We start from the raw sequence: 12552 nt of genomic DNA on the forward strand, positions 1-12552 counted from the left end.
AGGGCGCCCCTCTGAGGTCCGGGGCGGACAGGGCCCTGAGAGCCAGAGCTGTCAGTGGCGGAAAGGGGTGGATGCGAGGGGCCTCTCAACTGCCTGTCTCAGTAACTGCCTGGGCTGCCCTGCCCTGCCGCCCTCCACATGCCCAGGCGCTATCGGCTACAGCCGCGTGGGCCTCACGGCGGAGAACACAGCCGAGCTGCCAGGCCCCTCCATCCAAGGGAAACACGAGCATGGTGGTGGTGGGAGAACCAGCACGTGCTGTCCCGCGGGCTATGGTTCCTCAGACGGCTCCTCTGCGAGAAGCCAGGGGAAGCAAGCGCACCTACCAATGAGATGCTGCGGCACAATGCTGGGCTTCTAGCTCGTTTATTCTCTGTAGGCGAAAAGGCTTTTCTTTACAAAGATGGAGGAGCATCATTATGCAGCCCCTCCAAGACACCACAGCTAGCGGGAGAATAGGTTTACTCACAGGCACATCAGCCTCTGAGGTTCTCTTAACAAAGGGGGTCACACAGGCAGGAGCACGCTAACCTCGTTGTGTACTGGGATAAAAGAACAGTGTTTCTGCCATCAAATGGTGCAGTTGCTCTCTCCGAAGCGCCTGCACTTCATCAGTTTCAGGTAGGTCTCCACCTTGTGCAGGTCTTTCTTGAAGCAGGACAACAGGCCGTAGTTTTTTAACAAGGCGTCTTCATTCCGGAGATTGATGTCAAATTTGTCATAAGTGGGTCTGAGGACTTGAAATCCCCGGAGGCTTCCATCTTCCAGCTCCTGTGGGGACATGGCAGCTTAGATGGGAGGGAATGGCTCTTGGGCTGGCATATCAGAGCCCAAAGGCCTGGGACCATGGAAACAAATGCCAAGGTGCCAGCACAGCTCAGTGCCTCCCAGTCTCAGCACTCCTGAAGAAGGTGCTGTCACAGGCACAGAAAGCCGGAGACAGCATTTAGGCAGGTGGTGTGGTGTGGGCTTAGCACACTTGCATCGGTGCTTTTGAATTAGCACTGGCCTGCGAGAGGGAGTGTGCTGGGGAGAGGAGCTGCTGTCAAACCCAGCACACCCCCTCAGGCAGCTGGGAGGGAGGGGGAGAGGTGGGGTGGAAAGGAGGGGCAGAAGGGAGTAGGTGATGTGGATCGCCCTCTATGAATTTTACCAAAGGGTGCGCAGGATGCAAGCTCCTCTTTGGGATTCCTGTAGACCTTGGGATGGTCCCTTATCTACTGCTTCCCTCCCCCGTTCCATTTTCTTCTTGTAGACTACAAGCACATACAGTATGTTTAAAATCCATGGTTCTCAATCCAGCCATGTTACAACAGAAGATAGTTTCCCATCTAGCCATAAAGGAGGTGAGAACCGTGTTGCTGTTCAGAGCTCATGTTCCACTTGTGCACATTCTTTCGCATACACATTTTCACAAGTAGAGCAATTATACGTGTACGGTTGTGGACGTATTAAACTATAGTCTTCAGGAAGAAAGCTAGACAGGGCCCCGGATAAGACACAATGGTGAGTGGATGGATGTATGAAACAGGCTGGAGACTACCTAGGTGTCTCAGTAACACAGCTGGCCAAAGCGCTCACTTTGGTGAGCTGGTGAAATAAACCTCTTTTCTCTTTAACACTTTGCAGTCCCAGTGGAGAAATCTTTAGCTGATGTTACCAGGCTCCTGCTGCTTCTGACTGAAAAGCTTTGTGCACCAGCTGGAGCTTTTTTAGCTTTTTTGGCCAGGTAAGCACTGCCTGAAATGGAAACCTGATTATTTGACTGGCTTCTCAGCATCACTCTGCCCAGGAATTGAGTAGAGGTGTACGTGGAGTGCTGTTGATGTGTGAGAAGGAAAGAACCCAGCTTGACTCTCAGGGCCAGACTTTTTTAGTTGCCTAAAGATGCAGCTGGATATGTAGGTGTCTAACTCTCATAGGACTCCCAAGACACTTCTGAAAATCCCACTCAGCTGCTGTCTGCATCTTTAGGCACCTAAATATTCTTACACATCTGGGTTTCAGAGCCCAGGCTGAGTTTGCGGTGTTGGCAGTGTGGGAAAAATCCCCCACCTTTTACTTATAAACTGAGCACACTCGAAATCCCTGAGAGACCATAAACACTTGCACATTTTAAAAAGGCACTTTTCAGAGTAGAACCACTATAAAGCGGCTGGGCTGAGAAGCATTGATTCTCCAGGGAAGGGGTGGGACAGATGATCCCTCTTTTTATAAAACTACATACTCCCAGTGATGGAACACAAATATTTCAGGACAGAAGCCTGCACTCCTTACAGCTTTTTGATATTGTTGTAACGATCAGCTTCAGCAGAGTGTAACACACGTGTAAGGGCATGGAGAATCAGGTCCCCCAGTGTGAAGTTTAGACTGTGTTCTCCACGGATTGTATTATAGAAAGACTTTCTTCTTGTATCAGTGCATCTCACATGTGGCCACTTGAGCATGGAAATGACAAAGAAACAAGCAGGTGCAAGCTCATGCCAATGATTATTTAGGTTATACATAGTTAGGAATATCAGCAGAATACTGAAAAAACTAGGCGCCTACCATTGCTGCGGTGGAGTTAAGATTGCTTGGGGACACATAAATTTGCTTCTTTTTTTTTTTTCTCCGCAACTGATAATTTTCTCAACTTCTGTTTGTTTTTGCAAAATATTACAGGGCATATTTACATTAACACTGACAAAGTATTTTGTCAAGGGATATAGCAATCTTTCTTATAGTGCCACTTACAAGACAGATATATCCTATTAAAATATTGTTTAATGATAGGCTTGGAAAGGACTTTCTAGTCTGTTCTATACTATTCTATTCTTTATTGGTTTTTATACCGCACTCATCACCATAGTATCTGAAAGCCTTCCAGTACTGCAGTAAGCAATGTGACTCGCATCTGTCATGTGTTTGTTCATTCATCCTCTCCCAGGGGGAGAAGTGTGTGCAGGGGAGCATTTTGTTTTGATTTTTTTCACTTCTGTATCTGTACACAGTGTACACTCCCCCCTCCCCCTCCCTCATACCCCTACCCCAATGGTCAACTAGTTAACGTGTGGCCAATTTAGTCGTTTTCCAACCCCCCTGTAAATTCAAACACCACCTCTATAATTTTATTTCTTGGGGAAAACACTGGTCTACACGTACGTGTTGCCATCTGTTTATGTTCGAGAAGGAAGGTCAAAGAAATGCAGCTTGCATTTGGAGCAGGAAGTGGGGAAGTTTGGGATGGTCCCTAGTCCCTGGGCGAGTCTTGAGCCAGCCCCCAAGAAAGCTCTGTCTGCTGGAGTCCGGGAGAGCCATATGATTCTGTAATCATGTCACATGCTGCTGCTTACCCTCATCAGAGCCTGGATACCTTCTTCTAAGTCCCTCAGTTTTTCGTAGACTCTGTCTGAGGTGCCAAACACAAGGCTGTTGGTGAACACCCTGCTTAGGAACTGCACTGGGTTTAACCAGGACTGAATGAGAATCAGGGAAAACCGAAGCAGCTCCATGTCCTGAAATGAAAATAAATTGGGGTCAGAGCTCTGCAGGAAAGGTGGCTTCGAAGCAACAGGCATGTGCTTTCCACTCGGAAACCGAATGTGACTGAAATGAACTCTGCAGCACTGATTTGCTTAAACTGAGATAAAGCCATACGTGGTCTGGGGAGTATCACCCAGAAATTCTCTTCTGTGTGGACAATATACTGCCCAAGCCTTCCCGATGTGTGATTTGTTACAGTTTATACCATAGCTGAAAACAAAGCCTGTCCTCTCCCTATGCAGTACCCTTCAAGGTCACGCCTGGTGAAAAGGGTGATGCAAAGAGCAGTGTCTCTCATAAAGCACCCTTCATCCCAGAGCATTTTACACACCTTACATATGCCAGAATTGCTTTACCCCCAAAGGAGGTGGAATGTGGCATCTATCTAAGAGCTACACTACATGACAGCTTGGGATAGGAAATGAGGAATCCTGATGATTCTACAAGGGGAGTTTAAAGAGACAGACTGGAATTCTCCAAAGTAGAATTTGGCCAGGACACCTGGAACAACTCCTGCTCAGAAAAATGCCACAGGATGGTTAATGAGCACAAGTGGCTAAGTGCCTTTTGCTTTTATCTCCCGTTGGGAAGTTAGCAACCTCCCCTGAGTACCATGCTGGGGCACTTCATGCAGTAGCCTGAACTTGATCCTCAGAGGTCTCCTCTTCAGGTACTGTCCAGGCCCAGCCCAGTTTAGCTTAGCTATAGTTTTACTGTGCAGGCACTAAGGAGCTACCTCAGACAATGCAGAGTCCTGTTGGAAACCCTCTTTTCAGAAGCGGCTCTGCTGCCAGAATGTATTTGCCAGTTGAAGACAACTTACTGATTTCTGCTGGGCATCATCTTTTCCTGTGGGAGCAGGAATGGTTTCTGAATAACAAAATGCTGATTGGGAAATTTTGTTGGAATGCCTCTGCTCCTCTGGAATATAGGTCCGTTCCTGTGAAAACATCCCAAACACACTGAGAACTGCTCTTTCTCGTGCCCTGGGAAGGGGCCTGGGACCCTTCTCCCCAGGCTGAACCGAAGAGTTACTGTTAACAAGATAGGAAAATGAAACAAAAAGTGACAGCCGCTGTGAAGGGCTGGCAGGTGGGAAATGGCATGCAATTCCATTGATGAGCCAGCATGTTGGCCAACTAGTTACTAAGGCTAAAGATCACCCTCTGACTAGGTCTGTGCTATGAAATAACACATGCAATATTCAGTTTAGCTTCTCAAAGGAAGGACATGACAAAGGAAGGACAAAGGAGCACCCACGGGGAAAAATTGGTGGGTGCTTAGCACCCACCAGCAGCTCCCCGGCCCGCCTCAGCTCGCCTCCGCTCTGCTTCTGCCTCCTCCCCTGGGCGTACCGCCGCATCCTGCTTCTCTCCCCTCCCTTCCAGCGCTTGCACTGCGAAACAGCTGATTCGTGTGGCAAGCCTGGGAGGGAGGGGGGAGGAGGGGGAACGCGGTGCACTTGGGGAAGAGGCAGGGCCGGGGCAGGGATTTGGGGAAGGGGTCGAATAGGGGCAGGGAGGGGGCGGAGTTGGGGCGGAGACTTTGGGGAAGGGATTGGAATGGGGGTGGGGCAGGGGCGGGGAAAGGGTGGAGTAGGGCGGGGGGGGCGCGAGCGCCCACCGGCGCCAGGGAAAGTTGGTGCCTATGATCCCGTTTGTATTTCTGCAAGCTAAGGTAGCAAAAACCAGATGATTTTGGAAAGCCGAAGGTCTGCCAGCTCCATATGTAAATTATACATTCCTTGGACACAGTAAGTCTTGTAAAGATGTGTCATCTCCCATGGCTTGCAGGGGCGCTGATACCAGGTTCCCCTTAGTGAAGGTGGCTGAGCCACTCTGGGCTTTGGAAACTGAACTGTAATGCCGGTCACCATGAGGGGACAAGGAAATGTGGAGGGTGAGAAGGAGAATGGGGGGGCGGGGAGGGCAGGGAAACGTGAGGAAGAGGGAGGAGACGGGTGCAGGAAGGAGACTAAAGGTGGTTGCTGGGAAAGGTGGAAGACATGAGGGATGTATGGGAATATGGAGATTGGGATATAAATGAGTTTGCAACCCCTGCCCAGGATTGGGGAGAACTCCACAAACTGAACATGTCTGTGTTTGTGGGGAAAGATGATCCCATTTTCAAATAACATGGGAGTCCAATGGCACGACCCTGTGATACTTACAAACTCTTTGTATGTGTCAGCAGCCAGCAGGTGGAGGTGCTGGGCCCTCAGCACGGCATTGGCAAACAGACTGGAGAGGGGCATGGCAGGGAAAGCTGCTGCCCCCCGGGGCCACTGCAGCCCCAGGATGATTGCAACAAAGAGCAGAGGAGAAAAATATGACCCTGCAAAAGAAAGGGGAGGTGTCAGTAATCCTGGGGGCAGTGGCCTAATTACTGTTGGGGGTGGGTGGGGGGAGGCTACAGTGAAGCCCCTTTCATCCTCTGCTCTTTCCAGGGCTGGCACATAGGGGAAGCTGATGGTGTGGGGGGGTCCAAAGGGGCAGCTGGTGACTGCTTCATACATTTAAGACCATTCTGATGATCTTTTTTCACCTCCTGTGTAGCACAGGCCAGACAACCTCAACCAGGGATTCCTGCATCATGCCCAGAACTTCTGGTTGAGCTCGAGAATCTCTCTCCAAAAGACATCCAGTGCTGCCTGAGTGACCACAAGTGACGGAGACTGCCCCACGTCCCTGAATACGCTGTTCCCATGATGAATTACCCTTGCCGTTACAAATGTGCTCCTTATTTCTAGTCTGAATTCATCCAGCTTCAGCTTCCATCCATTGGCTCTTGTTCTGCCTTGTCTGCTGGATTAAAGAGCCCTCTATGATCAGAAATCTTCACCTCCTGGAGGTCCTTACAGATCAGAATCAAGTCACCTTTTAGCTTTCTCTTGGACAATTAACAGACTGAGTTTTCACTGAGAGGCCGGTCTTCCAGACCTTGAATCATTCTTGTAGCTCTTTTCCGAACCCTGGCCTTTGCACTCATTGTACTTACCCATTCGTATTACCATGAAGTTATTTCTGTATAAAATAAACCGGATTAGACAAGCAATATGCAAGTACAATGCCAAAGGGACAGACCTTTTCTTGTATTTTTAAGATTCTCTCATGCTCATCCCCCACCCCCACTCTCTCCCTCTGGCCTGTTCTGTGATGACTGGAAATTCTGCTCCACAGTTGCTGAGCCAGCGTGCCCTCCTCCTTACCCAGGGCTCACCTGCTGCTTTACAAAGGGGGCAGAGAATCCTTGCCTCCATTTTACAGATGGGGAAACAGCCTTTGAGAGATGAAAGCCAAAACTTTCAAACATGGGCGCCTAAATACGAGTGTGCTGGCTCCGAAGTGCTGAGCACCCACAGCTCCCCCTGCAATCAGTGGCAGCACCCAGCATGCCTGAAATTCAGGGCACTTCTTTAGGAGCCTAAATATGGATTTACAATGCCTGACTTTAGACAGCCAGATTTAAACATGTTGGTCCTAAACTCTGTGACCCAGTTCCCCCTTTGCCAGCTGGGGTACTGATACTCATACATCTTCCTGGGGTACTGGGGAGGTTTGGTTAATATTGGGGCAGTGCTTTGAAAATGTAAAACACTCTGTAATTGTTAGAGGGGTGGAGTGGATTGCACACTACGATCACAGGCTTCAGTGGACACGTACTCCCCAGCACTGCAGCCAGAAACCCCCCCACCTCCTCTTCTTCCCCCCAAGGCAGAAATAAAGCCAGTCTCTTTCACCGGTGCCTGCCCAGTGCAAGCAGAAACAGAGCTTTAGTGAGGTTCTTGGATGCTGGGGCAGGTGTGTGTGGGGGTAATGCTGGCAAGTGGTGCCAGGTGCAAGGTCTAATGCCAATGGATGGTGCTGGCGGTCCTGGGTTCCAAGGTGAGGTGGGTGATGCCGGTAGGTGGTGCTGGAAGTTCTGGGTACAGGTGGGAGTTGGGTGATGCTGAGCATTATGGTTGCAAAGGGGAGTTGGTGTTGCCAGTGGGTGGTACTGGGGCTTTGGGATAAACTACGTTTCTGTCTGATCAATGATCTAAAGATCACTGCTTAGAAATGTTTATTGATCCTGATATCATGTGTACAGGTTCCAGGGCAGTGCATCTCTGTCCTGGCAAATCCTAGAGCACCAGACCGGAAAGCCTGGCTGTCATCTCACCGGCTACGTTCCTCTTCTCAATATTTTTGTTTTATTGGATGTTAATTGTGTTCAAAAGTTCCTCAAAACACACGGAAAATCTCTTTGCCCCTCTCCCACCAAAGCCTTTTGAGTCTTACGCAGCTGATATTGTTTCTGGACGTCGCTGTTCTTCTTTCCCGGCTGAGGAGGAGCCCTCATGGTCCTATGAAACCTAAGAGATTTCATCATCCCTCCCCCATGGTGTCCAACATTTTCTCCATCAGGCCTTGTCTGCACTCAGAAGAAGGGTGTATAGACTAACATGAGGTAAACTCCTAGTGAAGACTAGCCAGTTGTAGGATTAACATATGTTAACTGTGTTTACCTCAACCTGCTAATGTGTGTGAAAACTATACATGGCATTGGCTTCACTGTGATGTTCCCTTGTGTTAGTTAGCTAACACCAGAGAAGAACACACCTTTCTCCTAGTGTGTAGTTGAGTGTGGATTTCCTCATAAAAAAGAGGAAATTCTCATCCCCCGACATCATGATTCTCAAATGGCTTCTTTGGGCATGGGAACAGTAAGTGAGGGACAAATATAAACATTTCCGGGTAAGTGAAATTACTGAGCAATCTTGCATTGTTAATATTCGGTAATAATGAACACAGTCTTTACAATAACAGATGAGACGAGCCAGGCTTCATAAACTGGTCATTCCGAGGACTGGCTTCCTTCTACTTCAGTTCCAGCTACTTTGTAGCAGGCAAAGATCTCATGAGTTCCCTGAGTCAGGGATTAATGCGCACACGTACAGGTTGGTCTTCACCTAGTTGCCATTTTTTCAGGTGCAAATATTTTGGGGCACAATTTCACCCCCACAGTTTGTGTTACTTAGACACCCGAGCCATTGATTATTCCACGTATTATGGCCACAGACGTCTGGGTGATCTAAATCGTGTGTGAATAACTGCAGGAGCAAAATAGCAGGCAGTTATTTGTAGCCTTTGTTTCCATCCCCAAAACCTGTCCATGCTGCTTTGTACCCTGGGATTCCAGTCTGCCAGGTTGCATGAGGCATTGTTTTTAGCCCTGAGTTCTTGAGAGAGGGGCCTCAAAAAGCAGCTCAGAACTGAAGTGGAGTGATAAAGGCATAGTCAGAATAATGGGATGCCTGAAGTCTGATATCTTGTGAACCACCATAGAGCACCTGCTCTACCACTACTGCTCAGCTTTCCCAAGGGGGAATTACATTAGTGTCTGTCAGTCATACCTGTGAAACTGTCACGGGCTCCTCAAACCAGACAAAACCACAGACCGTCACAAACCAAGGGGCGGGATAGCTCAGTGGTTTGAACATTGGCCTGCTAAACCCAGGGTTGTGAGTTCAATCCTTGAGGGGGCCACTTAGGGATCTGGGGCAAAATCAGTACTTGGTCCTGCTAGTGAAGGCAGGGGGCTGGACTCAATGACCTTTCGGGGTCCCTTCCAGCTCTATGAGATAGGTATATCTCCATATATTATTTCCCAGAGAGGCATCCCAGCATCCCGATAGGCTGAGCTACTCTGCTGATCAGAGCAATGCAGTGCCATGGAAAGCCGGCAACGATCCCTGTATCTGAGATCAGCCAGCATCTGAACGTGGAGGTCCCCAGCCCAGACAAAGTGTATATGGCTTGAGAAAGGAGATAAAACTTGAAGAGCGGGGGTGAGGCAGGGGCAGAGCTAAGGGCTGGGCCAGACCAGCAGGGTACATCCTGAACCATAGTGAACACAAGGTGTCACTGAGCCCAGAACAAAGGATGTTCCCAGACAAAACACCTGGAATCGGAGTAAATACGTGTTGCTAATGAAAAGGGGAAAATACCCACTAGAGCGTTGTCTTCCAAAACTGACAGGTTTGCTCTCTTGGCACATGTGGAGCAGGGTTTAACCCTTAGGAGCCTGAAGATGAGTTTAAGATGGGAGTGGAGCAAATGAGTCTCATTAGTCTCCTGCAGTCTCACTCCCCTTCCTTGAATGAGAGCGCCCCCCCAGGAGCTGATGAAGGGAAGAGAGCCTCCTGCACCCCACCTGCCAGACCTACTCCATCAGCAGGGAGCCAGGCAGGATTTATCCCAGGGGATGCTGACCTCCGGCAGCTGCAGGGCTGGGGATCAGCGAGGGGTGGAGCAAGTCTCCTTTGCAGCAGGGGTGTGGATGTGCTAGATGGGGGCAGCTATGCCCTATTGCTCCAGCACCCCTGAACATACCCACATACCCCAGCAAACCAGCTGTTTTATTATCTGTCATGGTCCAGGACCTCCTTGTGCTAGACTCCGTACAAACACAGCAGAGATGATCCCTGCCCCAACAAGCTTACAACCCCCTCTACATTGGCCACCCTTAGGATTAGTGTAATGGAGCTGAGCTTTAAAAACCATAACATAGAACTTCCCGACTTTTGTGTGATTAAAATGATAACCTCCCTGTTGCTTAGGAACACAGAAATCACCAGGCTGGATCAGACCTGAGGCCCCTCTAGTCTAGTATCCTGGCTCTAACACTGCCCAGCACCAGCTGCACCAGGTGCAAGGTTCCTGCATTAGCAGGTATGAAATAATCTGCCCCCACATATAGGTTCTGGTCTCTAATAGTTAGAGATTGGCTTAAACCCTGGAGCAGCAGATTTAGTATGCCTTCATAATTTTTGTTAGTAATAGAAGTTAAAACTCTGGATATTCCTGTGTCCATAGAAATGTCCAATCCCCTTTTAAAATTGCTAAATTCTTGGCCTCCACATCTTCCTGTGGCAATGAGTTCCACAAGCTAATTACGCATTGTGTGAAAACATATTTCCTTTATCGGGTTTGAATGTCCCATCTTTTACCATAGACATTGAGTTTACACTGCACACGGCAATACTGTCCTCTCTCTCCACTGGGTCCCACTATCCTGATGTTCACAATACTTTACAATTCAGATATAAAAAGGTACCTGAAGCCATTTCTCTTTGGTAAGTTGCAGTTGCTCAGGTGCTGTTTGAAGCTGGATGTTTCTAGGCTGGTAGTGGGAACCTGTGAACCATTCTTATATACTGGGGGGTCGTTGTAATATTTATGCATGTTTCCATGAATGTGAGACACCATTCCCCCCTGCCATATTGGTCTATGAATAAATGCACAGGTGTTCACAATGGTGTTACCTACTCAGAATTGTATTATACATAAATGCAAAATGTATCACGGATGTTTGCCTAGTGCTAAATTTAGCACTGAATGATCCCCCCATGTTCTGTTTATTGTAAATAGAGGTCATCTAGCAGAGATGTTCATCCCCAATTTCAGCAACCACGGAGTAACTCTTCTTCCACATTGTTCACTGTGCCATGTAGAAAATGCACATCCTCCTAGCTGGATGGGGCAAACCTTGCTCTGACCTAACAGGGACAGCTGATCGCTCAGGGAGGCCTTGAGAAGAAGCAAATGGGATACTTTGCAGTATTTGTTGCTTAGGACAACAAATGTCAGCCGCTCTCCAGAGCAAAATGACTGTGCATTAAAACATGGGCAGTGACGGATGGAGGGACAGATCCAGCAAAAGGGCCCCCACTTTCCCCCACGTGCTTGTCTATTGTCTGCCCTTTACATTGCAAAACCAGATCCAAAACCTATTAGTTAGGCCCCTGGTATTCTAAAACACTTTAGACCTAAATTCTGTTACAAAGCCCTGGATTTATGTAGCTGAGCTGCACTGAGTTTCACTGCAAATGGGGAATTCTGTTTTATTCTATATCAGTTCTTATACTGTGCTCATCACCATTGTATCTGAGGATCTTCCAGTAATGCATGAAATGACATGGCTAACATCTGTCATGTGCTGTTTGTTCATTAATGATCTGGAGGATGGCGTGGACTGCACCCTCAGCAAGTTTGCGGATGACACTAAACTGGCACGTGTGGTAGATACCCTGGAGGGTAGGGATAGGATACAGAGGGACCTAGACAAATTAGAGGATTGGGCCAAAAGAAATCTGATGAGATTCAACAAGGACAAGTGCAGAGTCCTGCACTTAGGATGGAAGAATCCCATGCACTGCTACAGACTAGGGACCGAGTGGCTAAGCAGCAGTTCTGCAGAAAAGGACCTAGGGGTTACAGTGGACGAGAAGCTGCATATGAGTCGACAGTGTGCCCTTGTTGCCAAGAAGGCTAGCGGCATTTTGGGCTGTATAAGTAGGGGCATTGCCAGCAGATCAAGGGATGTGATCGTTCCCCTCTATTCGACATTGGTGAGGTCTCATCTGGAGTACTGTGTCCAGTTTTGGGCTCCACTCTACAAGAAGGATGTGGAAAAATTGGAAGGAGTCCAGCGGAGGGCAACAAAAATGATTAGGGGGCTGGAGCACATGACTTATGAGGAGAGGCTGAGGGAACTGGGATTGTTTAGTCTGCAGAAGAGAAGAATGAGGGGGGAGTTGATAGCTGCTTTCAACTACTTGAAAGGGGGTTCCAAAGAGGATAGATCTAGAGAGGTGGGGGGTGTTAGAAGGTCTGCATGGCAGTCACCACCTCTTGCCACCCTTCTCTTGGTCTCTCCTGCAGGCCCCCTGCCCCTGTCTTCCCTGCTTCTGGCCATTGACCTGGGGCCGTTCTCATGGCACTCCCACGCAATGTTCTGGGCCCACCAGACACTGCTGATGAAAGCACTGGGGGCCATCTAGCTTGGTCTGCACCCCTACATGTGATCCAACTCTCCTTTGGGCTCATCGTCCAGGGCAAGAAGCCCCCCAGGTGCTGGATCCAGGGACGCAAGGTTTGATGTAGACTCATTAATAAACACACTGTTGGGAGGATGAGCGTGGTGTGTTCCTGGAAGCCACTCGGTGTTTGTATCCTGTAGGTGCGACAACGTCAGAGAGTAAAT

At 48.8% G+C, this 12552-nt stretch overlaps 1 protein-coding gene and 1 long non-coding RNA gene across 2 annotated transcripts; one reads left to right on the forward strand and one right to left on the reverse strand.

Annotated features, from left to right (window-relative positions):
- Positions 1-532: 532 nt before the first annotated feature.
- On the forward strand, positions 533-6582 carry LOC135894505 (uncharacterized). Its single transcript, XR_010562372.1, has 3 exons — positions 533-621; positions 1630-1729; positions 6081-6582. It is a non-coding gene; the product is annotated as an uncharacterized LOC135894505 (long non-coding RNA).
- On the reverse strand, positions 571-5779 carry GH1 (growth hormone 1). Its single transcript, XM_065422611.1, has 4 exons — positions 5696-5779; positions 4349-4465; positions 3336-3497; positions 571-771 (listed from the first exon to the last, which is right to left on the reverse strand). The coding sequence occupies exons 1-4, from the start codon at positions 5777-5779 to the stop codon at positions 571-573; spliced, it is 564 nt and encodes a 187-aa protein (XP_065278683.1).
- Positions 6583-12552: the final 5970 nt, after the last annotated feature.

This window comes from Emys orbicularis, chromosome 25 (assembly GCF_028017835.1).
Source record: "Emys orbicularis isolate rEmyOrb1 chromosome 25, rEmyOrb1.hap1, whole genome shotgun sequence".
Taxonomy (NCBI): Eukaryota; Metazoa; Chordata; order Testudines; family Emydidae; genus Emys; species Emys orbicularis.